Source organism: Populus alba, chromosome 1 (assembly GCF_005239225.2).
Source record: "Populus alba chromosome 1, ASM523922v2, whole genome shotgun sequence".
Classification (NCBI taxonomy): Eukaryota; Viridiplantae; Streptophyta; class Magnoliopsida; order Malpighiales; family Salicaceae; genus Populus; species Populus alba.
In genome coordinates, this window is record NC_133284.1 from 55,032 (window position 1) to 78,214 (window position 23,183).

The following is a 23,183-nucleotide window of genomic DNA, read 5'->3' on the forward strand; positions in this document are numbered from 1 at the left end:
TCACCCATTACAATGAGACCGCACTTCATATTCTTTCTATTTGGGTAGGTCGCCCATCACAACGAGACCGTTCATCATATTTTTTCCATCTGGGTTGGTCACCCATTACAATGAGACCACATTTCATATTTTTTCCATTTGGGTAGGTCACCCATTATAATGAGACCGCACATCACATTCGTTCTATTTGGGTAGGTCGCCCATCACAACGAGACCACCTTTTCATATTCTTTCCACGTGGGTAGGTCACCCATTACAATGAGACCACACTTCTTCACATTTTTTCTATTTTTGGGTCGGTCACCCATATAATAGACCGGCATTTTTCTAGGGTTCGTCACCCGTACAATGAGACCAGCATTTTTCTAGGGTTCGTCACCCGTACAATGAGACCAACATAGGGTTCGTCACCCGTACAATGAGACCAGCTTTTTTTTCTAGGGTTCGTCACCCGTACAATGAGACCAGCACCAGGGTTCGTCACCCGTACAATGAGACCATCATAGGGTTCGTCACCCGTACAATGAGACCAACATAGGGTTCGTCACCCGTACAATGAGACCAGCACTAGGGTTCGTCACCCGTACAATGAGACCAGCACCAGGGTTCGTCACCCGTACAATGAGACCAGCTTTTTTCTAGGGTTAGTCACCCGTACAATGAGACCAGAATGAGATCGCCAGATGGGATCTCATGTAGCTTTGGTTAAAGGGAATCGCCAGATGGGATTTCAGGTTAACCGAGTTACGCATATTTTCGTTCCAGTTGAATGAGGTCGCCAGATGGGATCTCAGGTAAACCCAATGTGTGGGCAGGTCGCCCATGAAAATAGACTATTGGGAGAGTGTGGGTCGGTCGCCCGTGAAAATAGACTAGGGTGAGTACGTGTGGGCAGGTCGCCCGTGAAAACAGATCAGTGTGAGTGTGTGGGCAGGTTGCCCAAGATAATGAAATCATTTTCCTTTTGTTTTCTTTACAAAGCTTACTATGCAAAATTTTGAGGAGTTTTGCTTCGTAAGCATTGTAAAGAGGGGGCATCTGTTGCTACCCAATTTTTGACCCATGTTTTGATATATTTTCAAAAAAATCCAAAAATTGAGAAAAACAAAGAAAATCCAAAAATATGTTTTTTATATATATTTTCGTCATTTTAGCAGTTTCAACGTCGTCTAAAAAAGAATTTAAATTGTTAAAAGATGTTCAAACGCGTTTGACGTCTCACGCGTCATTTTTAAAATCATTGATTTTCCGCATGTGAGTCGACGTTGATATTACTCGTTTTCAAAAAATACAAAAAAATAAGAAAAATCAAAATTTACAAAAAAGAAAGAAGTTGAGGGACCAAGTTGAAAAACCTAGCAACATTTTGCCTATAAATACTGGTGTTCAACTCACATTCAAGGGGGGTTAATTTTGGAAACACAAAAAAATACAAAAAACCTAAACCTAATCTTTTTTTTGAAGAGCAGCCGCTCCCCCCCCTCTGGTTTTAATTTTTTCCAGCCGCCGGAGCCAATTCATTTTTTTCTCCCCCCACACAGCTCCCTAGCCCAGCAGCCAAACACAGCTCCCCCTCATCCTCTTCATCCATAGCCGCTGACCCCCAACCCGGATCCAAGTAGAAACCAGACCCGAACATCTCCTTCCTTGGCCGTTCCCCTCAACCGACCGGCCAGCCTCACACTCCCTTTTTTTTTTAATTTTTCGGTTTCTTCTCCATTCCTTCCTCCAGCCGCCAGCTCCCCTGGCTACAACAGCCACGAAATTGCAGAAGCTCTCCTCTTCAGTTTTCCCCAGCTTCACCGTCTTCATCTCCTCCTCCCGGCAGCGATGTCTCCACCATAATCGACCCCGACCAGCCCGAACACAGTGGCACTCACAGACCCGAACACAGCAGTACTCACCGCCTCCTTCCTCCAGCAGTACTCACCGCCTCCAGCAGAGACACCCACCGATCTGTCCACTCCTCCGCCTCAACGCCCCCAGCAACCTCGCCCATCTCCGCAACAGCTCCAGTGGCTCGGGTTGCAGCAGCAAAGCCAGCTGAAGCCGACGATCGGACACCAGCAGCTGCGCAGTCGTTGACCGAAACACATCCACACATCCGGCCGCCTGAAACAGAGAAGGAGAAGCCAGATCGGACAAGAAGAAGCAAAAGAACCGAAGCAGATTTCAAAAACAAAGAAATCTAAAATCTAAAATCGACTGTCTATGCGTTTTTTGTTGTTGTTGCAGATGATGTAACTCTTCACCGGTTGCAGGGAGGCGAAAGGGAGAAGAAACAGGGCAGATCCGCCCGTTTCCGGCATGGTCGGCGGCGCGTGAACCCACGCGCCGCCAGTGGTGGTGGCGCGTGGGAGGACGCGCCGCCACTGTTCCTGCACACTGTTTCGGCTTGCAGAAGGGTTTCCTTGTAATTTCAGATTGTTTTGGGCTATTGTTGTAATTTTAATGTAATGTTTGTTTATTTGTTTTTGAATTCTTGTATTTTGTAAATATGGATGTAAAAGAAAAGAAAAGAAAATAAAAAAAGAAAACAAAAGAAAAGAAACAAAAATAAAATAGTGAAAGTGTATGTGTGTGCTTGTATTTTGTTTTATTTATTTGTACATATTTTTTAATGATAAAATTGCAAATATATTAAAGAAGAATTTAATATTTTGATCGGATCACGGTTAAGAATTATTAACTTATACGTAAGTGATATTTCTAATTTTCCGATGAAAAGACAATTATTAAAACTTCTTTAACACATCAAATTCGCGAAGCAGCTTACCTTAGGTAGGGTGCGTTAGGGGTGCTAATACCTTCCCTAACCACAACCAGTCCCGTACCCGTGAATCTCTGACGAGACCAGTACATCCGGTTTTCTAGTAGCCCGCAATCAATTACTAGGTGGCAACTCCAACGAACCAAATTCAAACCTGACGCAACGAGACGCAAAATCGCCAGCCCGATGCCGCGCGCTGATTTTTTTGGGGTGCGACAATGTTCTTACCTCCGAACATCCATGGGCCTTTCTCTAGCACCGAATGCATATTCTCCTCAGTGTTAAACCGAAAGATCATAAAGCCATTGGCAGTGGCTGTGACAAGCTCTAGACCACATTGCTTCCATACCCGAGATGCAATTTTATTTACTGCATGGTATGGCATTTTGTATCCTGGAAAAAATCCAACCATGCATCGTGACCACTGATCAGAATTCTCCAATAGCATCGCTTCGGACACCTTAAGCCGGTGCCCTATAGGTTGGCGAGCAAGGTTTTCAAGGGTGAAACGAGTGCTGGAATCAGAAATCCTGACTCTATCAGCCCATGATGTTTGGTCAGCAGCTTTGGGGGTTGGTTTCGTCTTAGGAGGCATCATGTTTGTGTTTAGGTGGTATTTGGTAAAGGATAAACAGGATCAAAACAAAGAAATCGTAGCTGTTATGAAGGGTGGGCGAGAAAAAAAGATGGCGATGGTGTATGAGGGACGGTGATGGTGTGTGTAGATATATTTGTTGAAGAAACTGCTCGGTGGAAAGGTGAAGATACGTAAGGGGAACGTGTCTCAAGGTTGAAGAAGGAAAAACAATGGCAATTGGCGTAGTTCTCAGGCCAGTAAGCTAGAAAACCAATATCACCAGTAGCAGCCATTTTTTCCATGTTTTTTCCCTCCCTCCCTAAACCCCAAACCCCAAACCCCAAACCCCAAACCCCAAACCCTAAACCCTAAACCCCAAACCCGAAACCCGAAACCCAAACCCCAAACCCTAAACCCTAAACTTTTTTGTAAAAATTAAGATGTATATAAATGATGGAAGATTCTCTACATTGCTACGAGGGGCATACCCCAAGAGAAATTAAAGAAAAAGCTGTTTGCAAGCAGCTGGCAAAAAAAACGAAAGAACAATGTAAAGAAAAGAATAGAATACATACATGGCCTTGAAAATGAGTGCTCCTATGTGCAAAACCATGCAGACTGCACGTGAACAGTGGCCGATCATACTCCAATTGTGTTCAAAATGGAAAGCAGGCGATTCTTACTCTTTTTTTTTTTTTTTTGCTTTCCCACCTCTTTTAGCTCCTTGGCAGACTTCATAGGCATTTGAAATATGCTAAGTCTCTTGGGCTACAGGCCCCATCCGAAGAAAATAAAGAACAAAACAAAAAAATTAACCTAGAGATAATTCAAAAAACTTATTCATGGCATTACTCGTGAACAGTAACCGGGCCTTCAATTCTCATGTTTCAAAACTCCTCTGTCTGTCAACTTGCACTAAGGAGACCGACGCCAATCTTCATCAATTTTGCCAAGGCAACTGGATGAGGACGAAGGAGTTGAACCTAGAGTTCATGATTCTGGGAGACTCCATATGTTTTTAAAGCAGTTGGGGATCCTGTTTGGATCTTGTTGCAGCAGGCAAGCTCGAATGAGTTGAAAGATTTCTGCCCCCAACTCTTGCACAGTTCGGTTGACATTGTTGAATATCCTATTGTTCTGCTCATACCAAATGAAATAAACAGTAGTGGAGAGAATTGACTTGGCCAGGTTGTGGACGAATATCTTAGGACTCTTGAGTGTTGCAGCAGCCCACTGTAACAGATGTTGCCAAGGCATAGAAGGCCATGTTATACTGCTTTTCCTTGCAATTTCCCTCCAAACCGAAGCTGAGTAGGGGCATTGAAAGAAGAGATGCTCATGTGTCTCCTCTTGTGCACCACAGAGGATGCATGTGGCTGCATGAATTATCCGGAAGGATTGGAGCCGATCCATTGTGCTAAGACGTTCCAGTGATGCAATCCACAGGATAAAGGCATGGCGAGGGACATGTCCTGGGAACCAAATTAGGTGGTAGAAAGTGTTTGAGGGTCTGGATTCTCTTATCAGTTCCCATGCTGTGTTAATGTTGAATTGGCCCGAAGGGTGGCCTCTCCAAATGTAATGGTCTGGCAAGTGATCTTGTGGAAGAAAGTTGATAGAGTTCCAGAGAGGTAGGAGGTCTGCATGTCCTTCTGGGAATGCCCACCTTCCTTCTGAGATGATATCAGCCACTTTAGCATTCCATGGCAGGTTTGTAGATGATAGCAGTTTAAAGGGGAGGAAATCACAGAACCTTCTACCATTTGGCAGCCAGTAATCCAACCAAAGCGAGGTTTGCCTACCATTACCAATGAAGGGGGCAAAATAGCCTTTGCTCCAAGTTCGGCTGAGAAGCAATTTTCTCCAAGACCAAGTGGAGGATGAAGGGATATTGCAGAACCAGAAGCAACGACCACGCAGAAGAATAGAGTGGGTCCAGGCCACCCAAATTGAGGAGCTTTCGGTGAGGATCCTCCAGACCAGCTTGAGGATGGCAGCTTTATTCCAATCCTTTATTCTCTTTATCCCTAGACCTCCTTCTGTCTTCGGGTAGCATAGAGAAGCCCAAGCAACTTTTGCTCCTGTGGGGGTGAGGGAAGTGCCCTTCCAAAGGAAGGCAGCAAGGATGCCTTCAACTCTTTTGATGATGGAACTAGGCAGGATGAAGAGGCTAGACCAGTAGACTTGTATGGAGAAGAGAGTTTATTTTATAAGTTGGAGCCTACCTGCATATGTGAGTGAGGCAGAGGTCCACAAATTGATCCGTGAGATGATTCTCTCAACTAAAGGAGTGCAATGGCGATGGGATAGTCTGGAGCTGATGAGGGGCACTCCAAGATATTTTATTGGCAGGGCTCCTAATTGGAAATGAAGGCAGTTTGCAATGGCCACCCTGATGTTGTCCTCTACTCCTGAGATGAAGACAAAGCTTTTATTGTGGTTGATAATCAGACCAGAAATGCTAGAGAATGATTTCAGGGCTCCTCGGATTAATTCCACTGAAGCCAAATCTGCATGGCAGAAGACCATAAGGTCATCGACAAATGCTAGGTGGGTGATGGAGTTGAGTTTACATCTCCAATGGAATTGGAAACCTGGAACCTGAGCAACCCCCTTAAGTATACCCCCTAGGCCTTCCATGGCTATCACAAATAGGTAGGGGGGGAGAGGGTCACCTTGCCTGAGGCCTCGGCTAGATGGGAAGAAACCATGCAGGGAGCCATTTAGCCCCACTGAGAAGAAAGCAGAGGAGATGCAGGCATTAATCCAGTTGATCATACGTACTGGAATGCCAATACACTGCAAACCTTTAAGAATGAATTGCCAACTAATAGTATCAAAAGCCTTCTTTAGGTCAATCTTGAGGGCGCATCTAGCAGGGCCTTTGTTGAGATGGTAGTTGTGCAGCAACTCCTGAGTGAGAAGGATGTTGTCTGAGATTTGTCTGCCGGGAATAAATGCTGATTGGGAAGGGCTAATTACATCAGGGAGGATGAGCTTGAGCCTGGCTACCAAGACCTTAGAGATGCACTTGTATAGGACGTTGCAGCAGGAGATTGGCCTGTAGTCATCCATGCACGCAGGATTTTCTACCTTGGGGACCAAGGAAATTCTGGTGGCATTAATGCAGCGATGCATAATGGAGTACTCGAAGAAGTAGCTAACTGCCCTCATAAAGTCAGCCCCTATGATACTCCAGCTCTTTTTGAAGAAAAGGGATGTAAAGCCATCTGGTCCTGGGGCTTTGTCATCCGGAATGGAGAAGAGGGCGGTCTTGATCTCTTCGTTTGTAACAGGCTGCTCAAGGTCTGGTATTTGAGCACCAGAGATAGAGGATGGGAATAGTCTGGAGATATCCTCATCTGCTTGAGGGGGGGCAATAAGTAATCTTTGGAAATGCCTAACAGCCAATTATCCCATGTCTTCTTGGCTATGGATGAAGTTCCCGGATTCATCTGTTAGAGCATGGATCCTATTTATGGATTGTCTATGCACCAGGGAACGGTGAAAAAACTTTGTATTTCTATCCCCCAAGTGCAACCATTGAACTCTGGAGCGTTGCCTATAGAATGCTTCTTCCTCCCTGCAGAGTTGGGCATAGATCTTGGCCTTATCCTTTTCAAGAGCAATGAGGTCAGATGCAGCAGGGGAAGAATCCAATAGGACCTGAGCTGAAGTCCATGCTGCCTTAGCATCAGCCACCCTCTTAGAGATATTGTTTGAATTGTGTCTGTGCAGGTCCCTTAAGGCGAGCTTGACGGTTTTGAGCTTTGCTGTAAAGCTATAGATAGGGTTGCCAGAAGAAGACGTCTACCAAGCTGCACTAACAATATCCATAAAGTCCTCTCTATCAGCCCAAAAGTTCAGAAACTTGAAAGGAGAAGCAGGGGGGCGCTGAGAGTGAGGCTGACACTCTAAGATCAAGGCACTATGGTCAAAGTGATCCCTTGGGAGGACCTTGTAATACGCTGAAGGCCATTTGAGGAGGAATGAATGGTTGCCAAATATCCAGTCAAGTTTCCGCATGATTGCATTCCCTCCTAGCTGACCATTGTGCCAAGTGAACTTTAGTCCTGAGTAGGGAATCTGAGTTAACTCAAAACCTTATATGCAGGTGCCAAAGTCGTTCTGATGCCCATTCCAGTTCTGGTCTCCCCCAGACCTATCCGAAGGCTTGAGGATGGCATTGAAATCCCCTAATAATATCCATGGGGCCGGAGAGTACATAGGAGCTTGTTGTTTGATATAGTTCCATAGGGAGCTTCTGCCAGCGGGGGTGTTTAGCCCATATACAAAGGTAATTTTGAAGGTGTCCTTTGTAATAAGGGAAAACACATCACAAGTCACCCACTGATCAGAAAGCTGTAAGCAGGAGAGATTAAACATAGAGGGATCCCAACCTACTAGGATTCTGCAGGTGGGGGATGTGCCAGCATTCGATAAGAACTTCCAAGCAGGGAGGTTGATGCTTGTGGTAACAGCATTCAAATTTGCTGGAGAGATCTTAGTCTCAAGCAAGCCAATGATACCCAACATCGAATTAAGAGTCCAATTTCTAATTATAAAATGTTTTGGGGTGCTGTTAAGCCCCCAGGTGTTCCAACAACCGATTTTATTCATAATACATGGGAATGAAAAACCAAGCAGAGAACTTAAAGGCCAATGGCCTTTTTCACCTTCTTCCCCTTTTTTTTCTAACATGAAGAGAGGAGGTAGTACCTTGAGGGAAGGAAGTATCGGTTGAGGTTTCTACCAAAACTTTGCTGCTACTAGTAAGGGATGCCATTCTGTTTTCCATGCATTTAGGGAATCCTGTAAGCAGATGCTGACTTTCTTCCAACAAAAGGGGATCATGGACTGACTCTTGGTCTGAACTGCATTCATCATGCCATTTGGTTGCTAGGATTGGGTTGGCATAAGGAATAATGTGTAGCAGGGAGGCTACCTCTTGAGGTTTGTCAGAATCACCGTTGCTTGATGAAGCTGGTAAGGTCTGCTTTTGCATCATATCATTAGAGTTAACTTCATGGCCATGACTTGTCAGGGGTGGAACAACTTGAAGGGCCCTATCAGAACTCTCGTTGGGGGAGCTTGCAGATGCTGGAGTGATTGGTGTGACCTTAGTAATCTCATGCATCTCCTTGCCTTTGTCAGTAGGAGCTACAAGTGGTTCAGGAGGACATACATGACCAAATAAACAACGTTTTCCACACCTTGGAGGTTTCCATTCATACTTTACCCGTATGAGAATAGGATCCACATAGAGAGGGATGTCAATTTCAAATTGGTGGATGAGTGGAAGGGCTACATCTATCTCTATGCAAACTCTAGCATAGTCCAAACGTGTGTTGTTGAATGTTTGTTCATCACAAGATAGGGGCCGGCCTGCCATGCTGGCTGTGAGGCTTAGACCCGATTTTGACCATAGGGGAAATGGCAACCCATGCAACCGAACCCAGACAGGGAGCTTGGATATCTTGTTCTTATCGAAAACAAAGTGGGGATGCCATTGCTGCAAGATTACAACTTTTCCCCCAAACATCCAAGGTCTTTTTTCCAAAACTCCATGTATGGCTGCTACGGTGCTAAACCTGAAAATCATGAATCCACCTGTTGTAGTCATAACGTTCTCAAGTCCGTGATTCTTCCAGACCCTAGAGGCAATCCTATTGACAGTGTGGTAGTTCATATTGAAACCAGGGCAGAAGCCGACCATGCACCGATTCCATTTTTCTGAAGAATCTAGCAGAAGCTCTTCAGGAATGATGAGTCGGGTTCCACAAGCCTGTCTGGGGATAGGGTCCAAGGAAAACCTTGTGGTGGTGTCTGTTACTTTGACTCTCTCAGCCCAAGAGCCAGAGGAGGGGTGGAGGGGTTTTATGGTATGGGTAGATGGGGGCTGGTGCTTTGGCAGAGGGGGGATACAAGGGTTATGTGTTTGGTTTAGCAATCCCTCCATCATACCACAAAGCCCCCTCCACAAACAAACCAGCTCAAAATCCTCAAGACCTTCTCTCTCTAAAACTCAGAATTTTCCTCCCCCTCCCTAAACCCTAAACCTGAAACCCTAAACCCTAACCCCTAAACCCCAAACCCCAAACCCGAAAACTCTAAACCCTAAACCCTAAACCCGAAACCCCCAAACCCTAAACCCCAAACCCCTAAACCCTAAACCCCCAACCCCCAACCCCGAACCCTCAAACCTAAAACCCTCAAACCCTAAAACCCTAAACCCGAAACCCCAAATTCTAAACCCGAATCCCCAAACCCCAAACCCAAAACCCAAAACCCATAAACCCCCATCCTGAAACCCCTAAACCCCAAACTCCAAACCCTAAACCCCAAACCCTAAACCCTAAAACCCTAAACTTTAAACCCTATACCCTAAAACCTAAACCCTAAACCCTAAACTTTTTTTTGTAAAAATTAAGATGTATATAAATGGAAGATTCTCTACACTGCTACGAGGGGCATACCCCAAAAGAAATTAAAGAAATAAGTTGTTTTCAAGCAGGTGGCAAAAATAATGAAAGAAAAGAAAAGATTACATGCATAGTCTCTGCATGTACAATGGCAATGAAAATAAGTGCTTCTATGTGTAAAACCATGCAGACTCCACGTGAACAGTGGCCAATTTAGACTCCACGTGATGATATCAATAGAGAGTATGAATTTAGACTCCACGTGAACATATCATCATCAATTGTGTTCAAAATGGAAAGCAGGCGATTCATACTCTCTTTTTTTTTTTTTTTTGCTTTGCCACCTCTTTTAGCTCCTTGGCAGACTCCGATGCATTTGAAAGTGTCAGGGATCTTAGTTTGATCCTTTTCGAGAAGGCAGATATGGATGAGCTCAACAGCTTCATCCATACGCTCTTGTGTTGTTTTAAAAACTTTGTTGAAAATTCTGTTGTTTCGCTCAAACCAGATGAAATAAACAGATGTAGAGAGAACCAGTCTTGCTATTATATGGGAGAATTCCTTGTTGTTCCTCAGTGTGGAACCCGCCCATAGAAGCAATCCATTCCAAGTTAAAGAGGGCCAGGCTATAAGTGTTTTTGCTGAGATGTTACCCCACAATGTAGATGAGTATGTGCACTAGAAGAAAATGTGGTCATGAGTCTCATTATGCATGCCACATAAAATGCAGGTTGATGAAGATATGATACTGAAGGAGGTGAGCCTGTCTATGGTGTGCAGTCGCTCCATTGAGGCTATCCAGAGGATAAAAGCTTGACGAGGAATATTCCCTTGGAACCAGATTAGATGATATAATGAGTCCAATGGCCTGGAATCCCTAAGCAGTTCTCATGTTGAATCAATTGAGAAATTTCCTGAGGAGTGTGCCGGCCAAGTGTAATAATCACATAAGTGAGGTCGGGGTTGTGAAAGGATGGAATTCCAGACAGGTTGGAGGTCAGGGTGCCCAGGAGGGAATGCCCATCTTCCATCTGAAATTATATCCGACACTTTTACATCCCATGGTAGACCCGTTGAAGATAAAACTCTGAAGGGGAACAGATCACAAAACCTTTTATTATCCGGGAGCCAATAGTCCAGCCATAGAAAGGTGTCCCTGCCATTTCCTATGCATGGCGTGAACATGCCCTTGCACTAGCTTCTGCTTTGAAGAATTTTCCGCCAAGACCATGAAGAACTTGAGGGGACATTGGTATACCAGAAGCAGCGTCTTTTAAGAAGAACAGAATGTACCCAAATCACCCAAAGTGAAGTCCCCTCTAATAGCAGCCTCCATACATGCTTTAGTAGAGCAGCCTTATTCCAAATTTTAATACTTTTAATCCCCAAGCCACCCTCTTGGAGAGGGTAGCATAAAGAGGTCCAAGCAACTTTGGCTCTTGTATGAGTGAGTGTCATTCCTTTCCATAAAAATGCAGATAGGATGCTTTCAATTTTCTTGACTGTGGCACATGGCAAAATAAACATGCTGGACCAATATACTTGTATCGAGAAAAGAGTGGATTTAACAAGCTGAAGACACCCAGCGTAGGTGAGGGAGGCTGAGGTCCAGACCTTTATCCTAGAAGTGATTCTGTCAATCAAAGCCACACAATTATGATAAGTCAGCCTGGTGCTAATTAAAGGGATGCCAAGATACTTCACTAGCAGAGTCCCCGGCTTGAAGCTAAGCTGGTTTGTGATTGCTATCCTGAGATCCGGATCCACCCCTGATAGGAAAACATAACTTTTGTCATGATTAATAGCTAGCCCTGATATCTTACTGAAGGAATCCATGGCTACACGAATAATGTCAACCGAAGCCAGGCCTGCTTGGCAGAAGATCATCAAGTCGTCCGCAAAACTGAGATGAGTGATTTTGTTCTGTCTACACCTCCAATGGAACTTGAAGCTGGGATCCATAGTAGACTTACTTAAGATACCTCTTAATCCTTCCATAGCCAAAACAAAGAGATAGGGGGAGAGAGGATCACCTTGGTGAATGCCTCTACTGGACTGGAAAAAACCATGCAGAAGACCGTTGATACCAGCAGAAAAAGTGAGCTGAAGAAATACATAGGTGAATCCACCTAACCATACGGTTTGAAATGCCAATGGCTTTCAACCCCATCAAAATGTAAGGCCAGCTGATTGTGTTAAATGCCTTCCCGAGGTCCACTTTTAGTGCACATCTTGTCGGGGCCCTTTTTAAATGATAGTTGTGCATTAATTCTTGAGTTAGCAGTATATTATCTGAGATTTGCCTTCCAGGGACAAAGGCGGACTGTGAGGGACCAATGACTTCGGGTAAGATAGTCTTCAACCTAGCCACCATGATTTTGGATATGCACTTGTACATTACATTGCAGCAGGAGATGGGCCTGTAGTCATCCATGCAGGTAGGATTCTCTACCTTAGGGACTAACGCAATTCTGGTTACATTGACACATCGTGGGAGAGTGGTATGGTCAAAGAAATATTTTATTGCTGCTAAAAAATCAGCTCCAATAATGTCCCAGCAACGTTTGAAAAATAGAGATGTGAATCCATCTGGCCTGGGTGCTTTGTTGTCTGGGATGGAGAACAAGGCAGCCTTGATCTCTTTGTTTGTGACAGGAAGTATAAGACCTGGGATCAGAGAAGTGGGGATAGGGTTGGCGAAAAGCATCGAAGGATCCTCCTCTGGATGTGGGGCAGCAGATGTCAATAAGGATTGGAAATGCTTAACTGCCAAAAGTCCTATCTCTTTCTGATCATGGATTAGATTACCCGTCTCATCAGCAAGAACATGGATCTCATTCCTTGATTGTCTATGTAGCAGAGACCTGTGAAAGAATTTTGTGTTGCGGTCCCCTAACTTTAGCCATTGGATCCTTGATCTCTGCTTAAATATAGCCTCCTCATCCTTACAAAGCTGAGAATAAAGTACAGCACATTCCCTTCTTGCAGCAAGAAGATCTTTTGAGGTGGGAGACTCATCCAACAGAACTTGAGCTAGATTCCACCTTGTTTTTGCCTCTGCCACTCTAGCTGATATATGGCTTGAATTGTTTCTATGCAAGGCCTTGAGTGCATGCTTGATAAGTTGAAGCTTAGAAGTGAATTTGTACATAGGGTTGCCATTTACTGGAGATTGCCAAGATGCTTTGACAATGTCCTGAAAGTCCATTCTGTCCGCCCACACATTCAAGAATTTGAAAGGTGCAGGCATACGGGGTGAAGAGGGGGTTAAGGCTAGGATCATGGCACTGTGGTCTGAGTGGTCTCTTGGAAGGAAGTTAGCGTGGGCTACTGGCCAATTGGAAAGGAAATGGAAATTACCAAATATCCAATCCAATTTCTTCATAATAGCATCCTTTCCCAGCTGGCCATTATGCTAAGAAAACTTTAGCCCTGAATAGGGTCAGCTTCATGGATGCAATTGCCAAAATCTTCCAGATGACTACCAGTTTGTGTCACCTCCTAAGCGATCCGTAGCCTTCAGTGTAGCATTACAATCACCCATAAGGACCCAAGGTGATGATGAGAACTAAGGAGCTTGACTTAGTATGTAATCCCATAACACCCCCCTACCAGCAGGAGTATTGAGCCCATAGACAAAGGTTATCTTAAGACTAATATTAGAGGAGAGTGTAGTAACATCACAAGTTACCCACTGCTCAGAAAAATTAATGCATATAATATTATACTTCAAAGGGTCCCAACCCAAAAGGATTCGATAGCTTGCAGATACACTAATGTTGGATAAAAAAAATTCCAAGAGGGAAGGGCTAGACTTGAGATAACTGGATCCAGTCTGGCTGGTGCAATTTTGCTTTCCAACAAGCCAACAATTCCAAGCTTGTGTTTAGTAACCCAATCTCTAACAGTTTTTTGTTTGTTGGGAGAATTAAGCCCCCATATATTCCAAGTTCCTATATTTATCATGATTATTGATTATATATTGAAACAAACTAAACACAGCAGGCTATTATTGGTAGATAGCCTTCTTCATTTTCTTCCCTTTCTTTTTCTTGGTCTTAGTTGAGGAAGGAGAGGTACTTGTCTGAATCGACGAGGTGTCAAAGGAACTTTCTTTGGCAGTTGATGAAGCTTCACTACAGCTAGTAAAAGCTACCATCTTGCTCTCCACACAGGATAGGAAACCAGTTATGAGATGTTGGCATTCTTCAACTCTCAAAGGATCAGCTTCTAAGCTATGGTCTGACCCGTATTCCTCCTCTCCATGAATTCCTTGTAAGACAACATTGCTAGTTGAGGGCAGCAGATGCAACCCATCATCGTCAGAGCCTACTTGAGTACCATGTGCTAATAAGTTAGCTGCAAGACTGATAGAAGTGGGAGTAGATGCAGAGGGAGCTTGAACACCCTTAAGGAAGTTAGGTGCAGATGGACTGGTAACGGGGGAAGTAGAATTTGCAACAGGAGGGTTTGCAGCTACAGTCGGAGTGTCTGCATCCTTGACCTTAGTAGGAGGTTCTTTGCTTAACATGCTAACATTAGTTGGACAAGGTACAGTGTTTGTTTGGCCCACTGTAGTCACCCCACGGCATACATGTCCAAAAACACAGCATTTTTCACATCGGGGAGGCCTCCATTCATACTCAACCTGAATTAATACTGGCTCATCCGCCAGCTTGCTTTCTATGTCAAATTGGTGAATGAATGGCAATGAGGCATCAATCTCCACACATACTCTCGCATAATCCAAACGGGTGCAATTGTAAGTCTGCTCATCGCATGACAATGGCTTACCTGCCATACTAGCTGCGAGGCTGAGTCCAGATTTTGACCACAATGGAAACAGCAGACCATGTAGATGTATCCAAACAGGAAGTTTGGAAATTTTATTCTTGTCAAACACAAAATGAGGATGCCATTGTTGTAGGATTATGGCCTTTCCCTGAACATTCAAGGTCCTTTCTCCAAGACCACATGCATTTCGGCCTCAGTTTTGAAACAAAAAACCATAAAGCCATTGGCAGTAGTCATCATATTTTCTAGTCCATAGCTTGCCTAGACTCTAGATGCAATGGTGTTAACAACATGAAATAGCATTTTAAATCCAGGGAAGAAACCTATCATGCATCGGGTCCATTTCTCTATAGTCTCTATCAGAATTGCCTCAGGAATTTTAAGGCTAGCTCCAATCTGCTGTCTCGGTATAGGATCCAAGGAGAAACGTGTGCTAGTATCCATGACTCTTACCCTCTCCGCCCACGAAGGAGAAGGAGAGGCTTTAGAGTTGCTTGTGATTATTTTAGGCTGAGAGTGTAGAGGCAGTTTTTGAAAAGAAGATAAGTTTGGTTGTGCTTGTTTTTGTATTTTCTGGCTAGTTCTCGACAGGGGAAAGGGGTTATTGGCCATTGGTGGATAGCAAAGTGAATCAAACGATTGGTTTTTTCAAAGGTGGTAGGAGGGAAACTGGGAAGGGAAGGAGGCAGGGGGGATAGCCCCTAAGCCCTAAGCCCTACGCCCTAAGCCCTAAACCCGAAACCCGAAATCCTAAATCCGAAACCCTAAACCATAAACCCTAACCCAAAACCTAAAATCCTAAACCTGAAACCCTAACTCGAAACTCCTAAACCCTACCCTCTAAACACCTAACACTTAACTCCTAACCTCTAAACCCCAACCCCTAACCCTAAACCTTAAAACCCTACGTTGAGCCCCAACATCAAACCCGAACTTGAACCTCAAACCTCGTATCCCGAATCCTAAACCCTAACCCAAAACCCTAAACCAAAAACCCCCGAACCCCGTAACCCGAACCTGAACTTCGTTCCTTAAACCTGACCCGACCTCAAACCCCAAACCCGAACCCTATACCGTAAACCCTAACCCCGAACCCGAACTCGAAACCCAAAACCTAAATTGTAAACCTTAACCCCTAACCCTAAACCCGAACTCGGAACCTAAAATCTTAAACCCTAAACTCCAACCCAACCCCAAAACCTAGAACTGAACTCTAAAACCCGGTACTCGAAACCTGAACCTCGAACATCGAACCCTGAAACCCTAAAACATGAAACACTAAACCCAACCCTAAACCCTAAGATCCTATACCCAAAACCCAAACCACAAACCCCAAACTCTAAACCTGAAACCCAAACCTCAAACTCTAAACCCTAAAAATCTAAACCCTAACCCTTAACCCCTAAAATCCTAAACCCTAAAACTCAAACCTCAAATTCCAAACCTAAACTTGAAACCCGAAACCCAAATTCTAAAACCCCAAACCTTAAACCATAAAACCTAGAACCCAAAACCCAAAACCCAAAACTTGAAACCCCAAAACCGAAACTCTAAACCTCAAACCATAAACCCAACATGTAAACCCTTGTAAAAAATAAAATAATATATATATTATTTTATTTTTTACTGGGGTTTACACAACCTAACCCCAAACCTTAAAACCCTAAAACTCAAACACTAAACCTAACTCTAACTCTAAACTTAAGCCCTCAACCCTAAGGATCGGTAGGTATTTAAAGTTGTGTCAAGATTTTCCACGCCACAAATTAAAGGCAAATAACTACCAAACTGAGCTCCGACAGGCCATCGACCTAGAAATCATTCAATTTTTTTCTTATTAAATCCAATCCTTATGTTTTTTTTATTGCTATTGTTTTTTACTTTGATAAATTTTTTAAATTAATATTTTTTCTAGTTTATCTTTCATCATTAAATTGGTGAGGAATTAGTTAAGCTTCTTAATTGAGCTCATGTCTAAAATTTAACAAGTTGTGAGCCTAGAATATTAACCTAAGTTTAGAAGATTTTATCAGTTTCGATTGGGTTTTTTTTTTTTTTCTTTTTCAAAACTTTGTTATTTTTTAATTTTATCATTTAGCATTTATTTAATTGAAAATTAAACTTTGTTATTTTTTCATTTGATTTCTATAAGATGTTTTATTAATTTTGAAAATGATCGGAATTATTTCAAGTTAATATTTTCAATTAAATATTTAACTTTGTTAAAGTTAATGTTTCATAATATTTTGTTTGGTTTGCTTTTTAAATCATTACTCTAAAAACATGTGTTGTCTGATTTGGTATTGTTGTGCAGCTTTGTACAATGCCATTATAATCATCTCTGTGAGCACTTTCTACTGAGTATTGTTGTGCAACTTTGTACAATGCCATTATAATCATCTCAGTGAGCACTTTCTAGTGAAGCAACAGTAAATCTTCAAATGCAATTAATAAGTTTAGTTAATTTAATAATATAATAAAAATAAAAAAAAATATTGATAAAAAATAAAATAATAAAAAATAACACAGTAGAGGCTCGCAGTTGAAGTAGAGGCACGCAGCAACATTCATTTTCGCACACGGCAACCTTTTTCTTTCAAGGTTCAAAGCGGAACGAAAATAAAAAAGAGGAAGATTTAGCCTGTTATGCTACATGAAATGCAAAATTCCATTAATTGCAAATGGTCGGACAAGTTTCACAATCACTACAAGAAAGAATACATTCTTGAATCCTTACCAAATTAAAGACCATGGTTCATAATCATTACAAGGATGGTACCGAATAAAGTCAAATTATATCAAGGGAGACATGCCACTATATCATTCATATATTCCACATTGCCATTTCCCTTGTGATCATTCACATTACTGCTACATTTCATATCTGGGATTCACCCTAGATGCCTGAAATCAAGAAGAGCAATTAGACTGTAATTTTCTTTTTCTGAGAAAAAATAATCAATTTAGGGACAAGCAGCAGCATATCTGCTTGAATATTTTGAATGAATAGTAACATTATATTCCCCAATTATTCAAGGGAGATAACATCAGCCCAAAACACATCTCCAGAATGTCTTCATTCTATGGCACAAAGGAATACAGAAGAATTAACCAAACAACAGCACAAGATTATTTACAAATCAAAGTAGAGGATTGGAAGTAGGTTATAAATATCTGGAAGTCTCTTTCGTTATTCCCACATGCCAACTCATTCAAGCTTTGAAAGAAAGAAGTAAGATCGATAATTTGTTCACTCATGCACCATGACTAGCACTATATACAAACAAGGCAATGATCTTTGTGCATATCAACTTCCTCACCAAAGGGGTGGGTACCTAAAAATTCAAAGACAATTGAATAATAGAAAAGACTTGTCTTTTGAGGATTTGGTGCCCAAGTCAACAATTCTTGACATGAATGGATACTGGACCAGAAAGATTGCCTGAACTAGAGATGATTATTTTCTGTTCAGTTCAGTTTTTATCTATAAAAATAACCAAACCGAAATTTTGAAAAAAAACCGAAACCGATTCCAACCGACCGGTTTCAGTTCGGTTCAGTTCAGTTCAGTTTGGTTTTTTATGGAAAAAACCAAAACCAAGATAAGCAATGCAATGTCATTAAAATATGTACTTAATCACAACACCATCTCCATAAACAACCAAGATATTTACAAGAAATTAACCATTTGAATAGGCTTTTAGTATACTTCACTGCAAAAGTTGCAGGTATACCTGCAGCCTTGGTAGCTGAGGCTGATAAAGCTTTATATGGTTGTTGCTCAACAGCTGTCTCCTTGGTAAGGATGACAACCCCGGCCATGACTTGCACAAGTAGTGCTTTCCCTTTTCTATGCCCACATACAAGGCAGTGAGGTGGTAGCCACACCCACCCCAGGAATATTTATTGAGCATAAACGAAAAGATAATCTTGTTGTTTCTGAAGCATTCTCAAGGTACGGACAAAAAACAACCGATGAACCGCATCCCCAATTACAGAATAACAGAGAAAGAAATCTTATTATAAAGAACTGAAAAAGAACGCTTAGATGGACTCCTGTTGAGTGCTAAGGTTTGGGAGTGCTGCAGAGATGATACAAATTGAAGAATAAAGACTGGAAGGTGGCGTGTTTATGTCTTTAAAGGGAGGGGGCGGCTGCTAGGATTACTGGGTTTAGGTTAGAATATAAAGCATTTTTTTTTTCATGTATAGTACCTTTTTCTTTTAATATGAACCGGTTCGGTTCGGTTCGGGTTTATCGGTTTCAACATTACAAAACCAAAACCGAACCGAACCGAACTGGAAGTTTTCTAAATATTATAATCAATTTAATCAGGTTTTTTTTTTTTTGTTTGGTTTTTTCAGTTAATTTTTTTTCGGTTTATTGGTTTTTTTGCTCACCCCTGGCATGAACTATAGCCCTAACTTCCCAGGTGACAGCTAATCATACTTGGGCATAGTTTTAATATCCCTGGATTTGACAGCATGTTTCCAATGGAACTGGAAGTTCCTGACTTTGCATCTGGACCTTCCATTGGGTTTCTTCCAATTGGTAAAGATCTGGAAGGTTCAATGAGCGTATTCCAGTGCCCCTTTCCTTAACCAACTGGGAAGTATAATAATCTTTATCCAATCTAGCAAGGGATTCTATTAAATCCAGTCTATGAATACTTCAAGCATGCCTAATAACGAGAGCACAAAGGGTAAGTATAGTATCTATTGCTCCCAGATAACCCCCTCCCTCCCAATATGCAACTAAACTTGAAGATTCCAATGATAGGCAGTCTTCCTCCATTTCTCTTCATTTTTTTCATCTTTTTCATTCTTGTTGCTCTCCATTGTAATTCAAGACACTGAGATTTTTCTTGTTCTACATTCAACCATGGGGGCTACAAACTAGTGATTGCCCCTAATATGATATTAAATCAGCTGGACTCAGATTTTTGTTTATTGAATCTTTAAAGAAAAATCAATTTAGATATGCAGGGATTGATTGAGTTTTGAAACAGTAAAATCTGAAAGAATTCCAAGATCAAAAGGTGCAACTTCTATCAATTCTAGCTCAAAGATAGTGAGAGTATTGATGCTACATACCTCTTGCAAAAGTCAGTGACGTATCGCGATCCATTGTAGAAAATGAACCACATCAACACGATCACCAGAATATCTGCCAAAGTTTAGGAACTCACAAAATCGAATTCAATATTCAAAATAAATTAAGACAGAAAGATGAAATAATAAGGATCTATCTGATCTGATAAAATAATGGAGGATACTGAAAAGGCAACGCTCCCACCAATCCAACATGAAAAGACCAAAAGTGACATTATAGAGGTAGATCTTACGTTGAACCCAGTTCATTGCTCTTGAGCCTGAAAAGAACAGATATGTTGGAAACGAAAGACAGGAATAAGATCTGTTGAGAAAGGAGAGGTTATTACCTTGCTAATTTTGAAATAGTTGATTTAGAGTCTCTAGGTAAGAGATTGGTCTTGTGATTTTGCAGGCCTTGTCTGGTGTAAGTTTTAAAGGTTTGCTTGTTATATGTTACAAGTTTGGAAAAGAAAAATCATTAATCTTATTGCACACCACATCAAAAGAAAACACACAAAATCAACCACAAACCACACCAAACACAAGATCTACAATCAATGTATAGCAATTAGGACTCAAACTTCAACAAGATAAATTGCAAAGCTTCATCACAAGAGCTTCTTAAGAGAAGAATGAAACAACTCAACAAGATAAAAGGAGAGAGAACCATATCTCCAACAAAGATCTTTCTTTCAGCCTCCATGTCATTCCTAGGAGAAAGTCAAGAAAAACTCTTACCAAATGCCCAGAAAAACAAATTACAACCCCATCAACCAAACAAAATACCTACACAGCATATAGACCTTAAAAAGGAATACAAGACAAAAGCTAGACAAAAGAAAATCTACAAAGAACAGATATGCATATCCAGTTATCAGCCACTCTTCATCTTCTCAAAATCAATAACCAAAGCGAAAAATAAGGCACAAAATCAATTCTTATTCTCTCTTTATCTCATTCAAAAAAGAATTTCAAGTTCAAATCAATTAAAATAAAAATAAGTTAAATTATAAAAAAAAGATTCGATCTATGAATCTCTCATTTCAATTCATGCATTCTATTCTTAAAATTAAAACACAATCAAACAAGCGGATAATTCATATTCAAAACAGTTCAAACTTAATAACTCACCTAAACACCAGATCCTTAGATCAAATACCAATCAAGCCAAAATGAAACACAAGAGTACCTAAAAAATATTGAGACCCTAAGCCTACTTGTTTTTGCTTGAAAAAAAATACTAATATAATATCTCGGAAAAGGAAACAAAAAGAGAAACTTTTTTGCGTTAATAAAATCGTTATGAGAGAGATAGTACCTGAGGGAGTACTTGCAAAAAGACGGAAAATTTCAGAGAAAAAGTTTCCAAACGCGGAGCTTTCTTGAAAGTTTCCTTTGGAGAAGTCAATGGCCGTTACAATTGAGGTAGTCGTCGTTGCAAGCGGCTCGGCCGAGGTTCCGATGGCTAATGTATCATAGACTTTTCATAGGACACAAGTATCATTTTAAAATTCAAAGGGATCATGGGGTCATTTTATATTTTGTTTAAACAATGAACATTAAAATAATTTTTTGGGAAAAAAATTGAACTTTGTTTTAAGTATTTTGTCATCGTGTTGTTTTCTATGAACAATAAAAAGATTTAAATTCTCTAGTAATAAAAAATTAAAGCTTCATTCTTGGGCATTTCATTTTTATCTTCTAGAAATATAAAATAAAATAAAAAGTTATTAACAAGTTATAAATACACGTCGGCAAGTAAAAGCTATTTGCGCCTTTCAAACAGCATCCGCCACCTTTATTAGTGGTGTTGAAAGCGTGTTGTCGTCCTCTTCCTATAGATACTGTGCATATAGATGGAGGAGTGACGGTTAGTTGTTGGTGTTGTTTCTTTTTTTTTTCTCTTCTTCTCCCTCCCCTCCTCCATAAAAAAAAAAAAAAGTACAAGTTTGTCCTTTTTATTTTTAGTATTTCAATTCAAGTCCCTATTCTTTTGATTTATAATTTTTGTTCTTAACTCTTTTATAAAAATTTTGTTTGTTTTCAATTTAGTCATTTAATTACAATTTGTCATGCATTATGTTTTCTAGTTCCACCCTTATTCTTTTTATTTCTATTTTTTTTCATTTATTCTTTTGTTAAGTTTTATTGGTTTTAAATTTTATTATTATGTTAATCTTTGAGTCACATAGTAATGTTTTTATATATTTTGATGATAAAAATTAAATGAAAAATAGACAAATGATATTCTTGTTTGAGAATAAGTTTAAACAGGTTTATATGAAGATCATATTAATAAGTATGAAGAATTGAATGAAAAAATTAATCAACAAATCTAAGATGCAAAGCAAGCGAAGATTTAGTTTTTAAATATTCATTTTAGTGCTAAATGTATAAATTTTTTATATATTACTTGATAGCACAATTAAAATGAACTTATATACTTCACATTACATGCATTACAGGATTTATATATAATTTGATAAAATCTAGATTAGCCAGCTCAAGATTCATTACGTTTAAAATTGTCAAAACTAATATTTTGCATGAAGTGGTCGACCGCTTGACTATACTAAATGAACTAGTTAACCACTTGTTCATTAAAGATAGACACTTGAAAATTTGTAGGAACCAATCAATTAATCGGTTTGAACAATATAAATTAGTCGACTGTGTTTAGTTATTAGTGACTAGTTTCTTTTGTAAATATATAAATAACTCTCATTCTTGCCAAAATAAAAGAGGATTTTGAACAAACATGATATAAAAGCTATTCTAAAAGAAAAACCAACTAAAAATTATCAATCCTAAAATGCTCTAAAGTTGTGCTAAATGAACCTTCATATTTTAGGATAAGAATACAAATTCTCACACTCATTAAGTGCTACTCAGTGTGTTATAAGGATTATAGATTGAATTTTGTTATCTACTTTTTAAGAGAGTATATCACCAATGTGGTATATCACCTTAATGAATTTAGGTGAAAAACTCTTAGCCATTGATGAGGTATATCACCAATGTGGAAAAATCTTGAATAAAGTATTTCTTCAAAAGGTGAAAAGAAGCTTGGTGAGAATTCATCAAGGACATTGCAATCTTTAGCTCGGATTAGTAAATAATACAATGCTTGAGTACAATTTGGTACTTAAAGTGTGGATGTAAGTTTGTTGAACCACGTTAAAAACTGAGTTTGCAATTTCTTTTCCTTACCTATTTATTTTAAGCACTTTAATTATATTATTTGGTTATTGTGTTTAATTTAATTGAATTGTATTATTTATTAATATTAGTAGAACACCTAATTCATCCATTTAGGTTTTATTTTTGTATTGATCCTAGAACAACACATTCAATCAAAGTTTATGGTACATTATTTTTTCTAATTTAATCCATATTCTTTTGATTTTTTTTTCTTTTGTTAAAATTAATTTTCTTTTGGAATTAACCCTCCAATCAAATATCTTTGGTTACCTTTAATTTATTTTTTTTTGGATTTTCACCCTTATTTTTTTTCCTGGTTTAATCC

The 23,183-nt window shown here is 40.4% G+C and overlaps 1 protein-coding gene and 1 long non-coding RNA gene across 2 annotated transcripts; both read right to left on the reverse strand.

The window, feature by feature from the left end:
- Nucleotides 1–4,337: 4,337 nt before the first annotated feature.
- LOC118032750 (uncharacterized) lies at nt 4,338–9,306 on the reverse strand. Its single transcript, XM_035037541.1, has 5 exons — nt 8,067–9,306; nt 7,162–7,420; nt 6,889–7,128; nt 5,573–6,747; nt 4,338–5,428 (listed from the first exon to the last, which is right to left on the reverse strand). The coding sequence occupies exons 1-5, from the start codon at nt 9,304–9,306 to the stop codon at nt 4,338–4,340; spliced, it is 4,005 nt and encodes a 1,334-aa protein (XP_034893432.1).
- Nucleotides 9,307–17,213: 7,907 nt separating this feature from the next.
- Nucleotides 17,214–21,375, reverse strand: LOC118032747 (uncharacterized). Its single transcript, XR_012170185.1, has 4 exons — nt 20,976–21,375; nt 19,909–19,935; nt 19,658–19,730; nt 17,214–17,467 (listed from the first exon to the last, which is right to left on the reverse strand). It is a non-coding gene; the product is annotated as an uncharacterized lncRNA (long non-coding RNA).
- Nucleotides 21,376–23,183: the final 1,808 nt, after the last annotated feature.